At 41.5% G+C, this 15,984-nt stretch overlaps 1 protein-coding gene across 2 annotated transcripts in view; it reads left to right on the forward strand.

The window, feature by feature from the left end:
* LOC118624034 (cat eye syndrome critical region protein 2) overlaps positions 1–15,984 on the forward strand; it is a 172,532-nt gene that overhangs the window by 134,269 nt on the left and 22,279 nt on the right. For both annotated transcript variants that reach the window (XM_036251964.1, XM_036251965.1), the window contains exon 8: positions 14,602–14,755. In XM_036251964.1, coding sequence (XP_036107857.1) covers positions 14,602–14,755 — 154 coding nt within the window. The remainder of the gene's footprint in view (positions 1–14,601; positions 14,756–15,984) is intronic.

The raw sequence follows: 15,984 nt of genomic DNA on the forward strand, positions 1-15,984 counted from the left end.
AGGGAAGAGGTGTTTTCACAAAAGAATTTCATCAAATGCTCCAGAATCATGTGGATTATTCATAGGTACAATTGTCTAAACCTTCAAGAAAAGATAATTTCCAAACATTTCAAAAATGAAGAAGGAAATGGGTAGGTACCCTCTTGGTTCAGCTATAAATACCTTAGATCCCTGTTCCTGATAAATCTAACTACACTCTTCATTTAGTAATATAAATGTTAAGTCTTTAATACCAACAAGTAAAAACCATCTCTTCACCAAAAAATAATACATTGTAATCCTTCAGGTTAAGCCTAAATTTGTAATACAGATATTAATCGTCTTATAAGTCTTGTAAGTGTGATAGAAGAAAAAAGAAGAGTAATAGGCAAAATATTTCAATATTTTGCCTGGAGGAATGTAAATCTGCTTATAAAGGCTGCTAGAACTTGGTGATAGTACTAAGTAACTAGGCTTCTGGCATCAGAATCACCTGGCATGCTTATTAAAAGCTCAGATACCTGCCAATGTGCCATTCCCAGTCCCAACTAGAATTATTAGAGGTGATTCTTATGCATAGTAAAATTTAAAAACCACTGAAAATAAACACATTTACAGTAGCAAAACAAATTTTGTGGTGAACCTAATTACAGTTGTGCATAATCAATAAGAAAAGAAAAGCTACAAAATGATTAGTAAATAAGATATTTTCAAAGTTTCATGTAAATATGTTAAGACCTCTTGATTTCTAAAAGAGTAAGTTTACATGTCAGCATTCACCAAGATAAATTGAAATTTTTGTATCCGTAAGCAAATCTCAGCATAATAAAAATTTTCCTTCAGAGTAACAGGTGATTGTAAATATTAAGGCAGGAGCATTGGAATATACCCTGTCTTGTCATGCATTATCACATAAATTGGCACATTGGAAGCATTTTCAAGGAGCCTGGATTTGATAGACCAGCCGTCATAGATGACTTACTCAAGGCAGTACACATATACCAGCTCTTCACAGTCTTTGCTCAACTTCGGATTTGGCAGTTGACTTACATGGTCATCAATGGTTAGTTGTAATATTTTTACCACCCTATTTTTTCCATTGTCCTTTTTACTGAATTTATGCAGTTAAATATTATGAAGCCAATAAAATGAGCATTAAAATGTCTATAAAAATTTGATTAAAAAATCATTGAAGATGTTGTTCCTAAAAAGTTGACTGTCAAATTAGGGTAAGGTTTCTGTATTTGGATTGCAAGTGTCCATAACATCTCACTTTCACTTTAAAAAAAAGGGAAAGGCAGCCCTGGCCAGTTTGGCTCAGCGGTTAGAATGTCAGCCTGTGGTCCGGAGAGACCTGGGTTCGGTTCTCGCCAAGGGCATATATCTCGGTTGCAGTTTGTCCCTGGCCCTGGTTGGGTCGTGCAGGTGGCAGCCACTTGATGTGTCCCTTTCACGTTGATGTTTCTCTCTCTTCCTCTCTCTCCTTCCTACTCTATCTGAACAAAAAATGGGAAAATGTCCTCGGGTAATGATTAAAAAAGAAAAAAAGGGGGGAAAGGCAGATAAAGGTTTAAGAGGTTATTTATGTGAAAGAATTACAGGAAACCCCTCTTGATGGGGCCCTGCATAACTGACCAGTGAATGGCAATACCTTCCTACGATAAATTAACTTTGTGAAGTACATATACATTTTCTAAGTCCTTGCTTTGATCCACTATGTTAAACTACCACTAATTGTATTGGCCTAAAGAGGTTTATTATAATAATGAAAAAATGCCTATGATTCAGATGTGAAATTGAAACATATATCAGTAAAACAGACTGAAGCTCACGAAAAGACACACTGTGAAAGTATGGTGTGTGAAGGAGGCACGGAACAAGGGGGACAGCGGACAAAGGGTCTTTGAAGTTTAGTGGGACCATGAGCACATTTAGACGTCTTTTTGCATTATGATGCTGCCCTCTCCTAGCTATCCCTTTGGGTAAGTTACTTGATATCTTGAGTTTCAAATTTTTTATTAGTAAAATGAAATTATATAACTTTATAGAAGTTTTTATGGAAATAAAACAAAAGAATTCATGTGAGTGCAGCTAGCATAGTACTTAGCAATCAGTAGGTACTTGGTCTCTTCCATTTTTATGGTGCTGGGAGATTTTGGTAGAAAATTAAGTCCACATTTCTTAACAAAATAAATGCAAGTCAGGAAGGAGGTAAAGCAGATGGGGGCATAGGTCTTAGACAGATGGCAGCCCTGTAAACTTTGAAATAACAACAACAAAAAATCAGAATGTAAGGCCTGCTTTGACCATATAAAGTTAAACTTTTATGGTAAGAGTTAAAAGTGGGGGGGAATGTAGACTAGTAAAAGTATTTTTGATAATGTTACAGTGATATTTAGATGGGTTATAAACATTAGGTCTTTAACAAATACATGGACTAAGCATGCATATAATGCACATAAAAGGTGGTAGCAAAGTATGTAGGGAGCTCTGACTTGGTGGCTCAATTGTTTGGTGGGTTGTCCTGTACACCAAAAAGTCGTGGGTTGATTTCTGGTTAGGGCACTTATCTAGCTTATAGGTTCCATCCTTGGTCAGGGCACAGGGGGCAACCGATCGGTGTGTCTCTCTCCTCTCTCTCTCATCAATAAACATATCCTTGGGTAAGGATTTTAAAAAGGTATGTAGGGAAACAAGTTCACCTTCTGTGTCAAGAAGATCACTTTTCTCATTAGTAATTTCTATCTAGTTTGAGAAATTAAGAGTCAACCTAGTATCGGCCTCGGTTGCCGCGAGCATGGTAACCTAGCGCTCGCTGTGAAAGAGGTGCCTGGCAAGTTTTCACCTGTAACGGAAGTCCAGGGCCCTTTCTGTTGGGTCTTGAAGCTTATAAAGGAGTTGATCATAAGCATACTTGAGGAAACTGCCGGCGTAGTTTCTGGGGGAAAGAGGGTTGTTACCCCTTTGGCAGCTGGGATTTGACTTCACTGAGACCTAGCCGCTCTCATAGCAGAAACGCTTTCTGAAGCTTCCGTGTCATTCGCTCTTTGCGGTTTGTTTAAGTGTATAAACCAGCCCTTTTGTCATTGAGTTTATTCTGTCCGGTGTTCTTTTACCTTTTAATGCTTCAGGTCTCAAGATTTTCAGTTAAATGATACCAAAAGCAGGCCTGGATAGTCTAGTTTCAAGGCCCTGGCTCACAGCCTCTTGCAGCATAACAGCGACGCTGAGCCCATGCACAGAGCTCCAGAACATGTGCGGGCCTTCGAAGCAGCCACCTCGCTTCGGGGTGCTCAGGGCTCCTCGAAATGCCCCGTGGCAGTCCCTTTCAGGCCCCTCCTCCAGTGTTCTCCAGACTCCGACCTCAGCAAGCTCTCTGATTCCTAGTCCCAGTGCGCCCCTGGGCCGCCTTCCGCTGCCTCGCTGCCCGGGCAGAGCCAGTCCTGCCAGCTAAGGTGATGAAACATGGCTTGCTTTCCCTGCATTATTTGAAAGAACATTTTTTAAACGTTTTAACAGTTACGGGAGTTTCTTATTAGTGATAAACATTGCCAGAGGAGACACTTGAGGTCTGGGTTTTGTGTTGCTGCTGTTGTTTTTGGAACCTTGTGGAGTTGGGAGTCTGTTTTCCTGACTGTCCCAGTCTTTCACCCTCGTCTTCAGAAGCCATCCTGTGCGCCCTAGAGGCCGCTCTCCTGCTGCCGCCGCGGAGAACACCCAGGTCTGTCTGTCCCCTCCGCCTGCTTCCCGCCTGCAGGGCAGCGTCCCCAGCACACAGGGGTTGCCCCGGGTGGGTCCTCCAGCTAGAGGGGCGTGGCTGAGAGCAGAGAAGGAGTGTTCCGTGTTCCATCTTTATCTGCTCCTTCTGTTCCTAACTCTTTACCTCATTTTTTAAAAATCTCAAACCTTTATGGAACATTAACTTTTTAAAAATATGTATTTTATTGATATTTAGAAAGGAGAAGGGAGACAGAGAAACACGGATGTGAAAGAGAAACTTCCATTGACTGCCTCCCACACACGCCCCGACTGGGAATCAAACCTCCACTTTCCTGTGTGCAGGACAGCGCTCCAGTCCACTGAGCTGCACCCGCCAGGGCTGGAAACTCTTATGCATAAGATACATTTCTAGCCCTGGCCGGTTTGGCTCAGCAGTTGGACCGTTGGCCCATGGACCAGAGTTGTGGGTTCAGTTCCGGTCAAGGGCATGTACCCCAGACCTGGTTGGGTCGTGCAGGAGGCAGCCAATCTCTCTTACATTGATGTGGTTTTTTTTTGTTTTTTTTTCATTCCTCTCTCTCTCTTTCCCCCTCTCACTCTATCTGAAGATAAATGGGAAAGTATCCTTGGGTAAAGATTTAAAAACAAAAGCATTTCTAGGAAGAGAAGCATTTAAAGCAATAAGACATGAGTTCAAGCACTTGGGTCTTTGTAATCTCCTGGGAAACGTACCTCCATGTTTAATGGAGAATAGAAGGTAAGTGCTGCAGTGACAGACGTGTAGTAGGAGCTGATGCAGACAAAGGTGGGGAGAATCAGTGCTAGGCAAAGAAGGGAGAGTTGGGGAGGCAGAATGTGTCCCTTGCAGCTTGTGGGGTGGCTGATATTTTGGTGGGGTGGGGGTGTGGTGGAGGAGTAATATAAACCAAAGCACAGAAGTAGGATAATAAGTAATGTGGCCAAAGAATAGTGTATATTTGGATGTGTCTGGCATGTAAACTATATTGTAATATACAGTGGAAGAAAGGGGTGGAACGATCAGATTTTGGAGTCCCCTGTCAAGCTTGCGTCGCCGACAGTCAGGCAGTAGGAAGGGTTGTTACATCATTAGATTGTTGTTTTAAGAAGATACCTCTCTGGTCACTCCGTGATAAATGGTTTTGTAAGGAAGAACTGAAGGTGGGAAATCAGCTACTAAGCAGTACATCCAGCAGGAAATAGCAGTAGAAGGTTTATAAAGAGACAATGAAAAAATGGGTTCATTAGAGTTAGGTAGGTATAAGAGTCAAATTGCAAGAGATAGAGTAGTGAATAAAATATTTGTCGTTTTGAGAAGTATGATGAAAGAAAACAAAGATCATGAAAAAGTAAAGAGAAAACTAGGTTGAGGAGAACTTGTGGTTCCCGTTTTGGGGTTTTTTGGGTTTTGCAGGCCCTTTTTTGTTGTTAATCCTCACCTGAGGATATTTTTCCATTGATTTTTAGATAGAATGGAGGGGGGCACAGAGAGAAACATCGATTTGAGAGAGAGACATTGATTGGTTGCCTCCCAAAAAACTCTGACCAGGGCTGGGGAGTCAAACGCACGACCCTTTGGTCCCCAGGCTGGCACTCTAACCACTGAGCCAAACTGGCCCGGCGTGGGGTATTATATTTTATTTAATATGTTTTCATTGATTTATTTATTTTTTTTTGGAGAGAGAGTGAGAGAGAAACATTCATGTGTAAGAGATGCATCACTTGGCTGCCTCCCACATGCCCCCTGCTGGGGATCGAGCCTGCAGCCCGGGCATGTGCCCTGACTGGGAATCAAACCAGGACCTCTCAATCCACTGAGCCCCACTGACCCAGTAAGGACTGGTTTTTGTTGTTGTTTTTTTTTAATTGGAAGTGAATGAGCAGAATGGGTGTGGCTGACTCTCTGGGAAGACAAAGTACCTTTAAGGTAGGCCTCACTGTGAAGTCCTTCCCGTTTTATCCCGTGCTAAAGTGGGAGTAGAATGAGGCCTAAGGAACCTAGATCCCAGGTAAAGATACATCTGACATGGAAATCCAGCACTGAAAAGGAGGGAGGGCTCCAGGAATGAGGAGGAGGCCCCGAGAGCTCACCTCACCTGCCACGTTTCCAACCACATGTGTTCGCTTGAGAGTGTCTCCCCTGAGGGTTCTCTCCTCCGCCTGCTGCTCTGAGTGTCCGCTTAGATAAGGGCTGGCCAGCTCTCGGGTTCTGTCTGCTTTTGCACCACTTACCTCTCCTGTGTTGGCATTGCGTTCCACTGAATATTGAAACAGTTCGGGGTTGCAGAGACTGGGCCTAGGAGACAGTGGGCTGCCGCAGGCCCTGTTTGTGGCTGCCTGTTACAGTGTGGCGGCTTCTCTGCCCACAGCCACGTTCTCATGACAAACTGGAGTGACGGCACGACAGAGCATGACAGAGATCTTGTCTTTATGTATATTCTGTCTTGAGCCCTGAAAAGGAAAAAACTAATTTGTAAACTTTTATTTACTTCAGTATATTTGTATTTTGTCTTTCCCCCTCTGTTGTGTTTTCCTAGCTCATTGATGTGTTCTTGCTAAGAGTTAAACTGCCCAGCATTTAATAGCTTTGATTCGGCAATTCTATGACTGACTTAGCTATAGTTCTCAGAAGGGTTTCTAGGTCACCTTGCCTTGCTGAGTCTTCTACACTGGCTGAATTACCTTGACAGTTAACACCTCCTTGAAAGCTCTCTTTTCCTATTTTCTGTTCACTGCCCTGGTCTGAGTCCCAAATGCCTTCATTTGCATTTTAGATTGCTTGGTGTTCTGACTGTAGACCAGAAAGAAGCTTCTTCATTGCTATAAGCAAAAACTAGCTTCAAATGCTAAAATTTCTTTTAGTTTCTTTGCAGTGGGTTGTTTAGTTTTTTAATTTTGCACTTTAGTTTTAGATATAAGTAACCATGGTATTGTAGCAATTCTGAATATCTGTTATGGCACCAGATTTACTGAAGAAAACCTTCCGTTTAAATAGCAGAAAACATTCAGGCCGCGAAAGCCTCACAGGCTTCCTGACCTACACTGCCAGCCAGGAGTCCGGTCTTATCGCCTTAAAAAGTCTTTTCATTTTGACTTGTGCAGAAAAGATCAGTGCAGGGAGGTTGTTGCTGAACTCCAGGGTCAGTGCTGTGGGGTCATTGTTGTCAGGAAACTGGACATCACTGTTGCTGGGGATCCTTGTCGTGGTCTGGTCTGCAGTCGGCAGGCTGGACGGGGCGGGGAGGGGCTCGGAGGGCGGCAGGCCCTGCTTCAGCCAGAGTCTATTTCTAGTTCTTCAGAGGATTGCAAAGTAGCATTTCTCATTGGCTTCTCATCAAAATCCCTTTAAATACCAACCCTCACCCCATTTGCAAATGACCCCTTTTAAAGAAAAAGATTATAATACATACCATTTTTTTAACTATTGAGTTTTTTCTGGTTTTGTCCATTGATTTTACTTGTTTATTAAAATATTAAAGTTAATAATTTTTTAATTTTCTTAAATATGTCAGGGTGACATTGGTGAATAAAATTATATAAGTTTTATGTGTATAGAGTTTGAAGTACTAACTTCTAAAGGTGAAGGCACTACCAGAGTGTGTTCAAGGAGTGAGTCCGTCCTCCAGTGTGATGTTTTCATTAGCATTTGGTTTCCTCAGGGTGGAAGGTCAGCACAGAAATTCTAACACACACTCTTGGTAGGCAACATAATTGGTTTTTTCAGATGTATATAATACAATTTCTATGAAATAATATTGTTGGGAATTCATCTAGTAGGACCTGCTGAGTTATAACGCATGATGAAAGAAAAAGAGGCATGAGAAATGGGAGAAAAAGAGGTGTTTTGGGGTGACAAGTCAATGCTGAGGTGAGGGAGTCTGGGAAAAGGATCAGAGAACAGATGGAATGAAAAACAGAGTTAGGGGTCAAGACAGCAGAAGAAAGGGCAAAGGCAGTCAGACCAGCGCCGTGTGGGTTCTTGGCCTTTTTCGCTCAGCAGTGATGGGCATTCTGGGACCTGTACATTTTTGGTTTTGGGGGGCTTTTTAATTCTTCAAATCTTAATTTTTTAAAATAATTGACACATTATATTTAGTTTCAGGTGTATTAAATAATGCTTTGATGTTTGTATATATATAGATGCTCACCACAATAAATCTAATTAACAGTCATCACAGCACAATTACAAGTTTGTATTTTTTTTATAATGGTAACTTCCAAATACACAATATAGTGTTACTCACTATAGTCTCAATTCTATACATTACATCCCCGTGATTTATTAATGAGGTTAGGGTTTTCTGTTTTATTGTTTATTCTGTTTGTTTTTAAGTTTCCTCATTTAAGTGCAATCCTGTGACATTTGTCTTTGCCTGATTTATTTCACTTAGCATGATACCCTCAGGGTTCATCCATGTTGTCACAAATGACAAATTTTCCTTTTGTATGGCTGAACAGTGTATACATACGTACCAGTTTCTGTATCCGCTCACCATTGGCGCCCTTCGGTCACTGCCGTGCCTTGCCTGCGGTAGAGAATGCTGCACTGCGCGCGGGCTGCAGGTGCCTCTCGGTGAGGGTCTTCGCACTCCCCATCACCAGCGGAAGAACTGCTGTGTGCTATGCAACCTGTAGTTTCCAGAGGAACCTCAGTTCAGTTTTCCATAGTGGCTGCACCAATTTACATTTCCACCAGCAGTGCAGAAGGTTCCCTGTTCTGCACCCTCTCCAGGAAGTACAGCCATTCTGTCCAGTGTGAGGTAATACCTCATTGTGGTTTTGTTTGTTTGGGGGGGGGGTTATTCTATGTTAGTTTCAGGTATACAGTATAGTGGTTAAACATTTCTATAACTTACAAAGTGATTTCCTCAATAAGTCTAGTACCTACCCAGCACCATACATGGTTATTACAATTTTATTGACTGTATTACCTACACTATACTTTACTATCCCCATGACTATTTTGTAACTGCCATTTTGTATTTCTTAATTCCTTCACCTTTTCACCCAGCCCCCCAACCCTCTTCCCATCTGGCAACTATCAGTTTGTTTTCTATACCTATGAGTCTGTTTCTGGTTTTGTTCTTACTGTTGTTTACTTATTTTGTTCTTTAGATTTCATTTAGCATAATACCCTCCAGGTCCATCCGTGTTGTCACAATAATAAGATATATATATGTACCACATCTTCTTGATTCAATTATCTACTGATGGACCCTTGAGTTGCTTCCATATCTCGGCTACTGTAAATAATGCTGCAGTGAACACAGGGATGCATGTCTTTGGATTAGTGTTTTGGATTTCTTAGGATAAATACCCAGAGGTGGGATTGCTGGGTCATATGGTAGTTCTGTTTTTAATTTTAAGAGGACACTTTTTCCAGTTTTCCACATCGACTGCACCAGGTGCAATCGCACCAGTAGCATACGCCAACGCCCTTTTCTCCTCGCCCTTGCCAGCACGTGCTGTTCAGGACAGCCGCCGTGGCGTGAGGCAGTGCTCTGCGGTTGCTTTGCTTTGCCGAGCAGTGAGGGCCGTGGAGGGCCTTTTCCCATACCTGTTGGTTATCTGTCTGTCTGTCTTTGGGAAAGTATCTTCAGATGCCCATTTTTTAATTGAATATTTTCCGCTATTGAGTTACATAAATTTGTTTTTTTAAGATGCTGTAACTTTGTTTACTCAATTATTAGATCTTATGCGTTTAGCATAAATATTAATATATTTACAATAACTAGGTAGACATATATTGTATGACTGTTTGGGAAATCCCCACAGGAAGTAAATCTGTAAAGGCAGAACACATTGGTTGCCGCCTGGGACTGGGCAGTGCCACACAGAGTGGCTGCTCAGTGGGCCAGGGTGTTCCTTTGGATACTAAAAATGTTTCGCAAGTTAATGTAGGTGGTGGCTGCGTAACATTATGAATGTACTAAATGCCACTGAATTGTACACTTTTAAATTATTTACATTGTGAATTTCACTTTGGTAAAAAAAAATAATTTGTACATATTTTTAAAAATGATATAGAGCCTTTGATTTAGCAGTGATCATTTATATCTATAACTTTCCTAAGTTTAAAAATTTTAGCTTCATTGTTACAAAAATATTTTAAACTGTTTATAGTCGATTTTTTATAGCTCATCTTAAAAATTTACAAATTCAATCCTTTTAGTACTTTAACATAATTTAATTTTAGACTTTTAATAGGGTTCATATACTAGAGGAAGTGAAAAGTTAATGAAAATTAAATTATTTTAGAACATGTAATAATACTATGTATTGGTTTTCCCAGTTTATTGGGGAAGTCCTGCATCCAAAATAATTTCTGTGCTCTTACAGAAAACTTGAGAGACTACATGTAGAAAACTATAGAAGGCATAGCAATCTCACAATTCAGAAATCATCACTATTTTTATGTATTTTCTTAAGCCCCTTTCTCTATGCATTTATGACAAACCAGGGATCATAATGAATGCTTTTTCCATTGTAACCTGCGTTTTTTTTTTTTTTTAAGTAATTTTTTATTTAATTAATTAATTTATTTATTTTTTAATCCTCACCCGAGGACATTTTTCCATTTTTCACTCAGATAGAGCAGGAAGGAGAGAGAGGAAGAGAGAGAAACATCGATGTGAAAGGGACACATCGAGTGGCCGCCACCCACACGACCCAACCAGGGCCGGGGACAAACTGTAGCCAAGGTACATGCCCTTAGCGGGAACCGAACCCAGGTCTCTCCGGACCGCAGGCCGACGCTCTAACCGCTGAGCCAAACCGGCCAGGGCGTAACCTGCGTTTTTTCCTTCAACATTGTGGAAAATGTGTTTCATTAAATAGTCCTCAGAAATAAAATTTTTATTGATTCCAGTGATGATTATGTAATTCCACCTATTAATCTACCACAGAAATATTTTTGCCTGCCTATCTCATTTTTCAGACGGTAATTACTCTTCATAGGTTCCTGATACATACATTTATTTATTTTTTATTTTTTATTTTTTGTGGTACGTGCCCCTAGCGGGAACTGAACGCGGGACTCTCTGGTCCGCAGGTCATTGCTCAACCGCTGAGCCAAACTGGCCAGGGCCTGATAACATACATTTAAATTGTCCTATAGAATGTCCATGTTTACCACATCTTTACATATGTGTCCCTTTATCCTCTTCCCAATGTTGCAAGTGAGAAGGCGGTGTGCCCCCTGCTCTTCGTGAGTTCTGTGTTTGTGTTCTCTTACTTGGGGGTGGCGACTGGTCGTGAGACATCTTTACACACTAAGAATAATCATTATATTTGTCATAAAAAGATTTATGTAGATACTTTAAAGATTTTTGTAGTTAACTATTTTTTCTCTTTTTCCCCTTCCACTTTTTTTTTTTTTAATCCTCACCCGAGGACATTTTTCCATTTTTTGTTCAGATAGAGTGGGAGGGGGGGAGAGAGAGAAATATCAATGTGAAAGGGACACACCGAGTGGCTGTCATACACATGACCCAACCAGGGCCGGGGACAAACTGCAACCGAGGTACGTGCCCTTAGCGGGAACTGAACCTGGGTCTCTCCGGACCGCAGGCCGACGCTCTAACCACTGAGCCAAACCAGCCGGGGCCTTCTTCCATTGATTTAACCCTTGAAATGTCTCCATGTGGTCTTCCAGGTGACTCTGGTGATTCAGTATTTTTGTTCATGAACCATTGGCTTGCAATTTGTTAGTCCTTATTAAAATTATGATTCTATTTAATATCCTCTTGTACTGGTTGAAGGAAGATCATGTTTTTACCAGCTGTCCTTTTGTCATAGAGGGCAGAATACAACACATCATTGTCATCATATGTAAATATACGCCCATGTTTTTTCTTTTTTGTGTGTGTGGGTCTGACATAGAAAGCACTACAGTTTTCTTTGAATGAAGTCATTCCTTTGACAAGGCTAACTTTTCCTTTGTTTCCTTCTTTCCCCCGTCCTATGCACTGCTATATTAAAGGTATCTGCTTGGAGTCACTAAAACCAAAAGCAGTTGTTTTGGTTTGCTCTGTTTGTGAACTAGTTCGTCATAACTGCTCAGCTGAGTAACGATGTTGCCTAGACGTTGGAGAAAGTAAGGACCTGGAGAAGGGGTGAAGGGAATGGCGCTCGTGGGTTGCTGTGAAGATGCTCGCTGGCATTTAGGCACCCACAACCAGAGGCACTCTTCAGAAGACTCGTCCTTGCTCGGTGCCGGAGCATCTCCAGCTCAGGAGCAGTACCCAGCATGTTTAACTGCCTCCTCGGGTATAGAGTGAAGATTTTAGGGAATTCTAGTTCTAGTTAGGCTTTTGAGGTCCCCTTATGAGTATAGTATTATGTGTGTAATAATAATGGTTAATTTTTTTGATGGTGGGGGGTTGATCCTCACCTGAGGGTATTTTTCCCATTGATTCTTAGAGATAAAGTAGAAGGGAGGGAGGGAGAGAGAAACATCGACATGAAAGGGACACATCGAGTGGTTGCTCTCCCGCATGACTGCGAAAGGGGCTGGGGACCGAACCTGCAACCCAGGTGCTTGCCCTCTACTGGGAATGAAACCTGAGACCTTGGATCCACAGGCCGGTGCTCTCACTGCTGAGCGGAACCAGCCGGGGCAATGGTTCATTTTTGTTTGTTTTGTTTTTATCTCCTCTCTTATTCATTCCATATTTTGCCTTTGGATAGCAAGCTCCTTTTAAGTCAGGCTTATAGAATTTAAATGATAAAAATGGGGGTAAAAAAATAAAAGACAGTTCTGCCAAGAGTAGAATGGCGGACATCCGATGCCTGCTGGGGCCCGGCCTGGGGGTCCAGGGACAGTGAGGCCGTCTGTCTCGGCCTGGCGCAGGTGCCGCCCGTGGAGCACTACTGGGCAGGGTGTCACCCGGCGGGGCTGCTGTGACAGGGCAGAAGGAATAGAAGAAGAAGTAATGTAAAATAATTATGTCTACTTCATAGCGTTGTTGTGGGCATTAAGAAAAAAAGTAAAACAAGGGAAAAAATAATAAAAATGACTTTGTTGAAGTCTACCTAGGCACAACAGCTTCCAACATTTGAACCAAATGACAATTGAAACTGGTTTTAAGAATTATAAAGCAAATAATATAAAATTTTAATCAGAGCCATTTCAGTGGTTAATGATGTATGTGAATGGCAGTCTGCAGTCACGTTTTTTTTTTCCCTCCACATTAAGGTCCCTTGAGTAGTTTCCCTAGTGTGAAACTTACAAAAAGGTATCTGGCATAAAAGACTTGGGTCTACTTCCTCCTGAAAAGATCCTTGAAGAAAAGCTTCACTTTCCTGATTGAGTTTCAAGTTATATATATTCTTTCTTGCAGGCAGTAGTTATTTTCTCTTCAATAACAATTTTCATAAGTTAAAAGTTCTCTCCCTGGCAGTGTAGCTCAGTGGTTAAAGTGTCAGCTCCTACACCAAAGGGTTTCGGGTTTGATTCCTGGTCAAGGGCACGCACTTAGGTTGCAGGTTTGATCCCCAGCCCCAGTCCAGGTTCATGCAGGAGGCGACCAGTCGATGTGTCTCTCTCACATTGATCTCTCTCTCTCTTCTTTCTTTCTCTTTCTCTTTCTTCCTTCTACCTTCCCTCCCTCCCTCCTTTTCACTCTTTAAAAATCAATGGAGCCCTGGCCGGTTTGGCTCAGCGGTTAGAGCGTTGGCCTGTGGTCCGGAGAGACCCGGGTTCGGTTCCCGCTAAGGGCACATACCTTGGTTGCAGTTTGTCCCCAGCCCTGGTTGGGTCGTGTGGGTGGCAACCACTCGATGTGTCGCTCTCACGTCAATGTTTCTCTCTCTCTCTCTCCCTCTCACTCTATCTGAACAAAATATCGAAAAATGTCCTCGGGTGAGGATAAAAAAAAAAAAAAAAAAAAATCAATGGAAAAAATATCCTCAGATGAGGATTAACAAACAAAAAATTTTAAAGTTCTACTTTTCACATCAACACAAAAGACAAAGGCAGAAGTTGAAAATAAACAATTTCAGCCCTAGCTTCAGTGTTCTGGGCTACAGAATGGCTTGGGTTATTTTGGAAAATATACAGAGTAAATCTTTAATAAATTATGATCATTGTCCTATGTGTTTTTTTGTTTACTTTTTATTACAAATTCCAGTGTATTTAAGGCAAAATAGTGGCCCTTCCTATCATCTCCCCAATTTTATTCATTGTTTTATTAGTAAAGAAAAATGGAAAAGTTAAGGGTTTCAAAGTGATGCACGTTGTTGGAATTGTGAATCTGTTTGCTGTCTGGTGACTGTTTTTCATCCTTTTACTTAGGTATGGGTACTTTTTCAGATTTCACTTATATCAAGTATTAAAGCTATTATAAGAATGGTCTCTGAACGGCCTCACTTGTTCTTCTCCAGTTCATTGTGCTCTTCAAAGGATTACCAAAGACTACAAATTATGTAAATAATTGAGCCTAAAACTTGTACCCTGTTTTTGTTTCTGTTTTCTCTTCAGATAGAGCAGGAGGGAGAGAAGGGGGAAGAGAGAGAGAAATATCGATGTGAGAGAGACATATCGACTGGTTGCCACACACACACCCCCAATTGGGGCCGGGGACAAACTGCAACCAAGGTACATGCCCTTAGTGGGAACCAAATCTGGGACTCTCAGGTCTGTGGGCCAATGCTCCAACCACTGAGCCAAACCGGCCAGGGCTTGTATCCTGTTTTAAATCTCCATTGTTTTAATGCTGTGTGCTTACATAAATAGTCAGATTAATTTGTAATTGTAATATAAGTGCCCTAGCTATCTTATACTACTTATTGAGTAGATTGAAATCATTGAACAATGAGTGTTGACTCAGAGTGCAGAACTGTTCTGACACTGTAATTGACTCCACGCTTACTGGCCCCTCACAGGAGACTCCTGTGCTTACCAGAACAGAAAAACAGAAGCGCAGGGAGGAGGAGGAGGAGCGCCAGCTGCTGCTAGCAGTGCAGAAGAAGGAGCAAGAGCAGATGCTCAAGGAAGAGAGGAAACGGGAGTTGGAAGAAAAGGTCAAGGCAGTGGAAGGTATGTGGGCTGTGTGCGCAGTCTGGACGGCACAGGTGGTGTGGGAATGGCACTCCTGTAGCCAAAGCACAGTTCAGTTCCGTCGTTTATCGGAGCTGTTTCTGGCCATTTCTAACTTATAAATTGTATTTTCTTTTGTTTATTTATCTGGGTCCAGCCTGGTTGCCATTACATTCCTGCTGAAGCACTGATGTTTGTGGTCTTGTGTCTTCTTTCTTTTGTTTATTCTCATTTCTGCTTTGTCCCTTATATAGAATAGAAAACAAATTAAATATTGATGACAACTAATTTCACAGGAACTGTTTTGTTTTTTTAATTTTTATTTTTCCTTTATTGATTTTAGAGAGAGAGGAAGTGAGAGGGAGAGAGAGATAGAAACACCTATGAGAGAGAACATTGATTGGCCGCCTCCTGCACGCCCCCACTCGGGATCGGGCCCACAACCCGGGCATGTGCCCTGACCAGGAATCGAACCGGCGACCTCTTGGTGCCTGGGTCGACGCTCTACCACTGAGCCACATCAGCTGGTCCACAGAAATTTAAATACAAATGAAGTGTGCTTAAGAAAAGTCTTAGAGATTTTTTTCAGCTCTGACACTATACAAATCTAGAATATTACAAGGGTAAATACTTTTCTCCAGCTTAGATCCAGGTCTTAATGTAATGAACTTTCTTCATTTGTGATCACAGCAACGGATAACGACTGGATGTGTGAGTCCGAGCCACCTTTATCAGCTGAGCTTAGCAGATCATTCAGCTTGGCTGAGTGCCGACCGGTGTTTATTCTCTTTTAAATAAATGTATTGAACTTTAAGGTTTTTGTTTTTTTACTAAAATGGTATGATATGGATTTGATTTTTATTCAGTGTTTTATTGCAAAATTTAAACTAATTTTGGTTATAAGAGTTAAAGGTTTCTGCCCTGATGTGCTTTTTACAGCCCATTCCTAGGGAGCGCCTTCTGTTTCTTAATAGGTCAACCTGTACCTACCTGTTCCTTCATTCTATTCCTAGTGTGCTTAATCTGCAGATTGAGCGTGTGCCCTGTTACGTAGTATATCCAACTTACAAAATTGTGCGCGTTTTATTTCCGGTGCTAGGCTTAAATTCCTTGAGGTGATAACTGACTTTTATTTCTTTATAATTTCTCAGTGGGATTTTGTAATTTTCAGTGGAATTATTATTGGGTACACTATTGTCAGTTTGGCTTTTAAGTTATTCAGACAGGTC

Source organism: Molossus molossus, unplaced genomic scaffold, assembly GCF_014108415.1.
Source record: "Molossus molossus isolate mMolMol1 unplaced genomic scaffold, mMolMol1.p scaffold_m16_p_10, whole genome shotgun sequence".
NCBI lineage: Eukaryota > Metazoa > Chordata > Mammalia > Chiroptera > Molossidae > Molossus > Molossus molossus.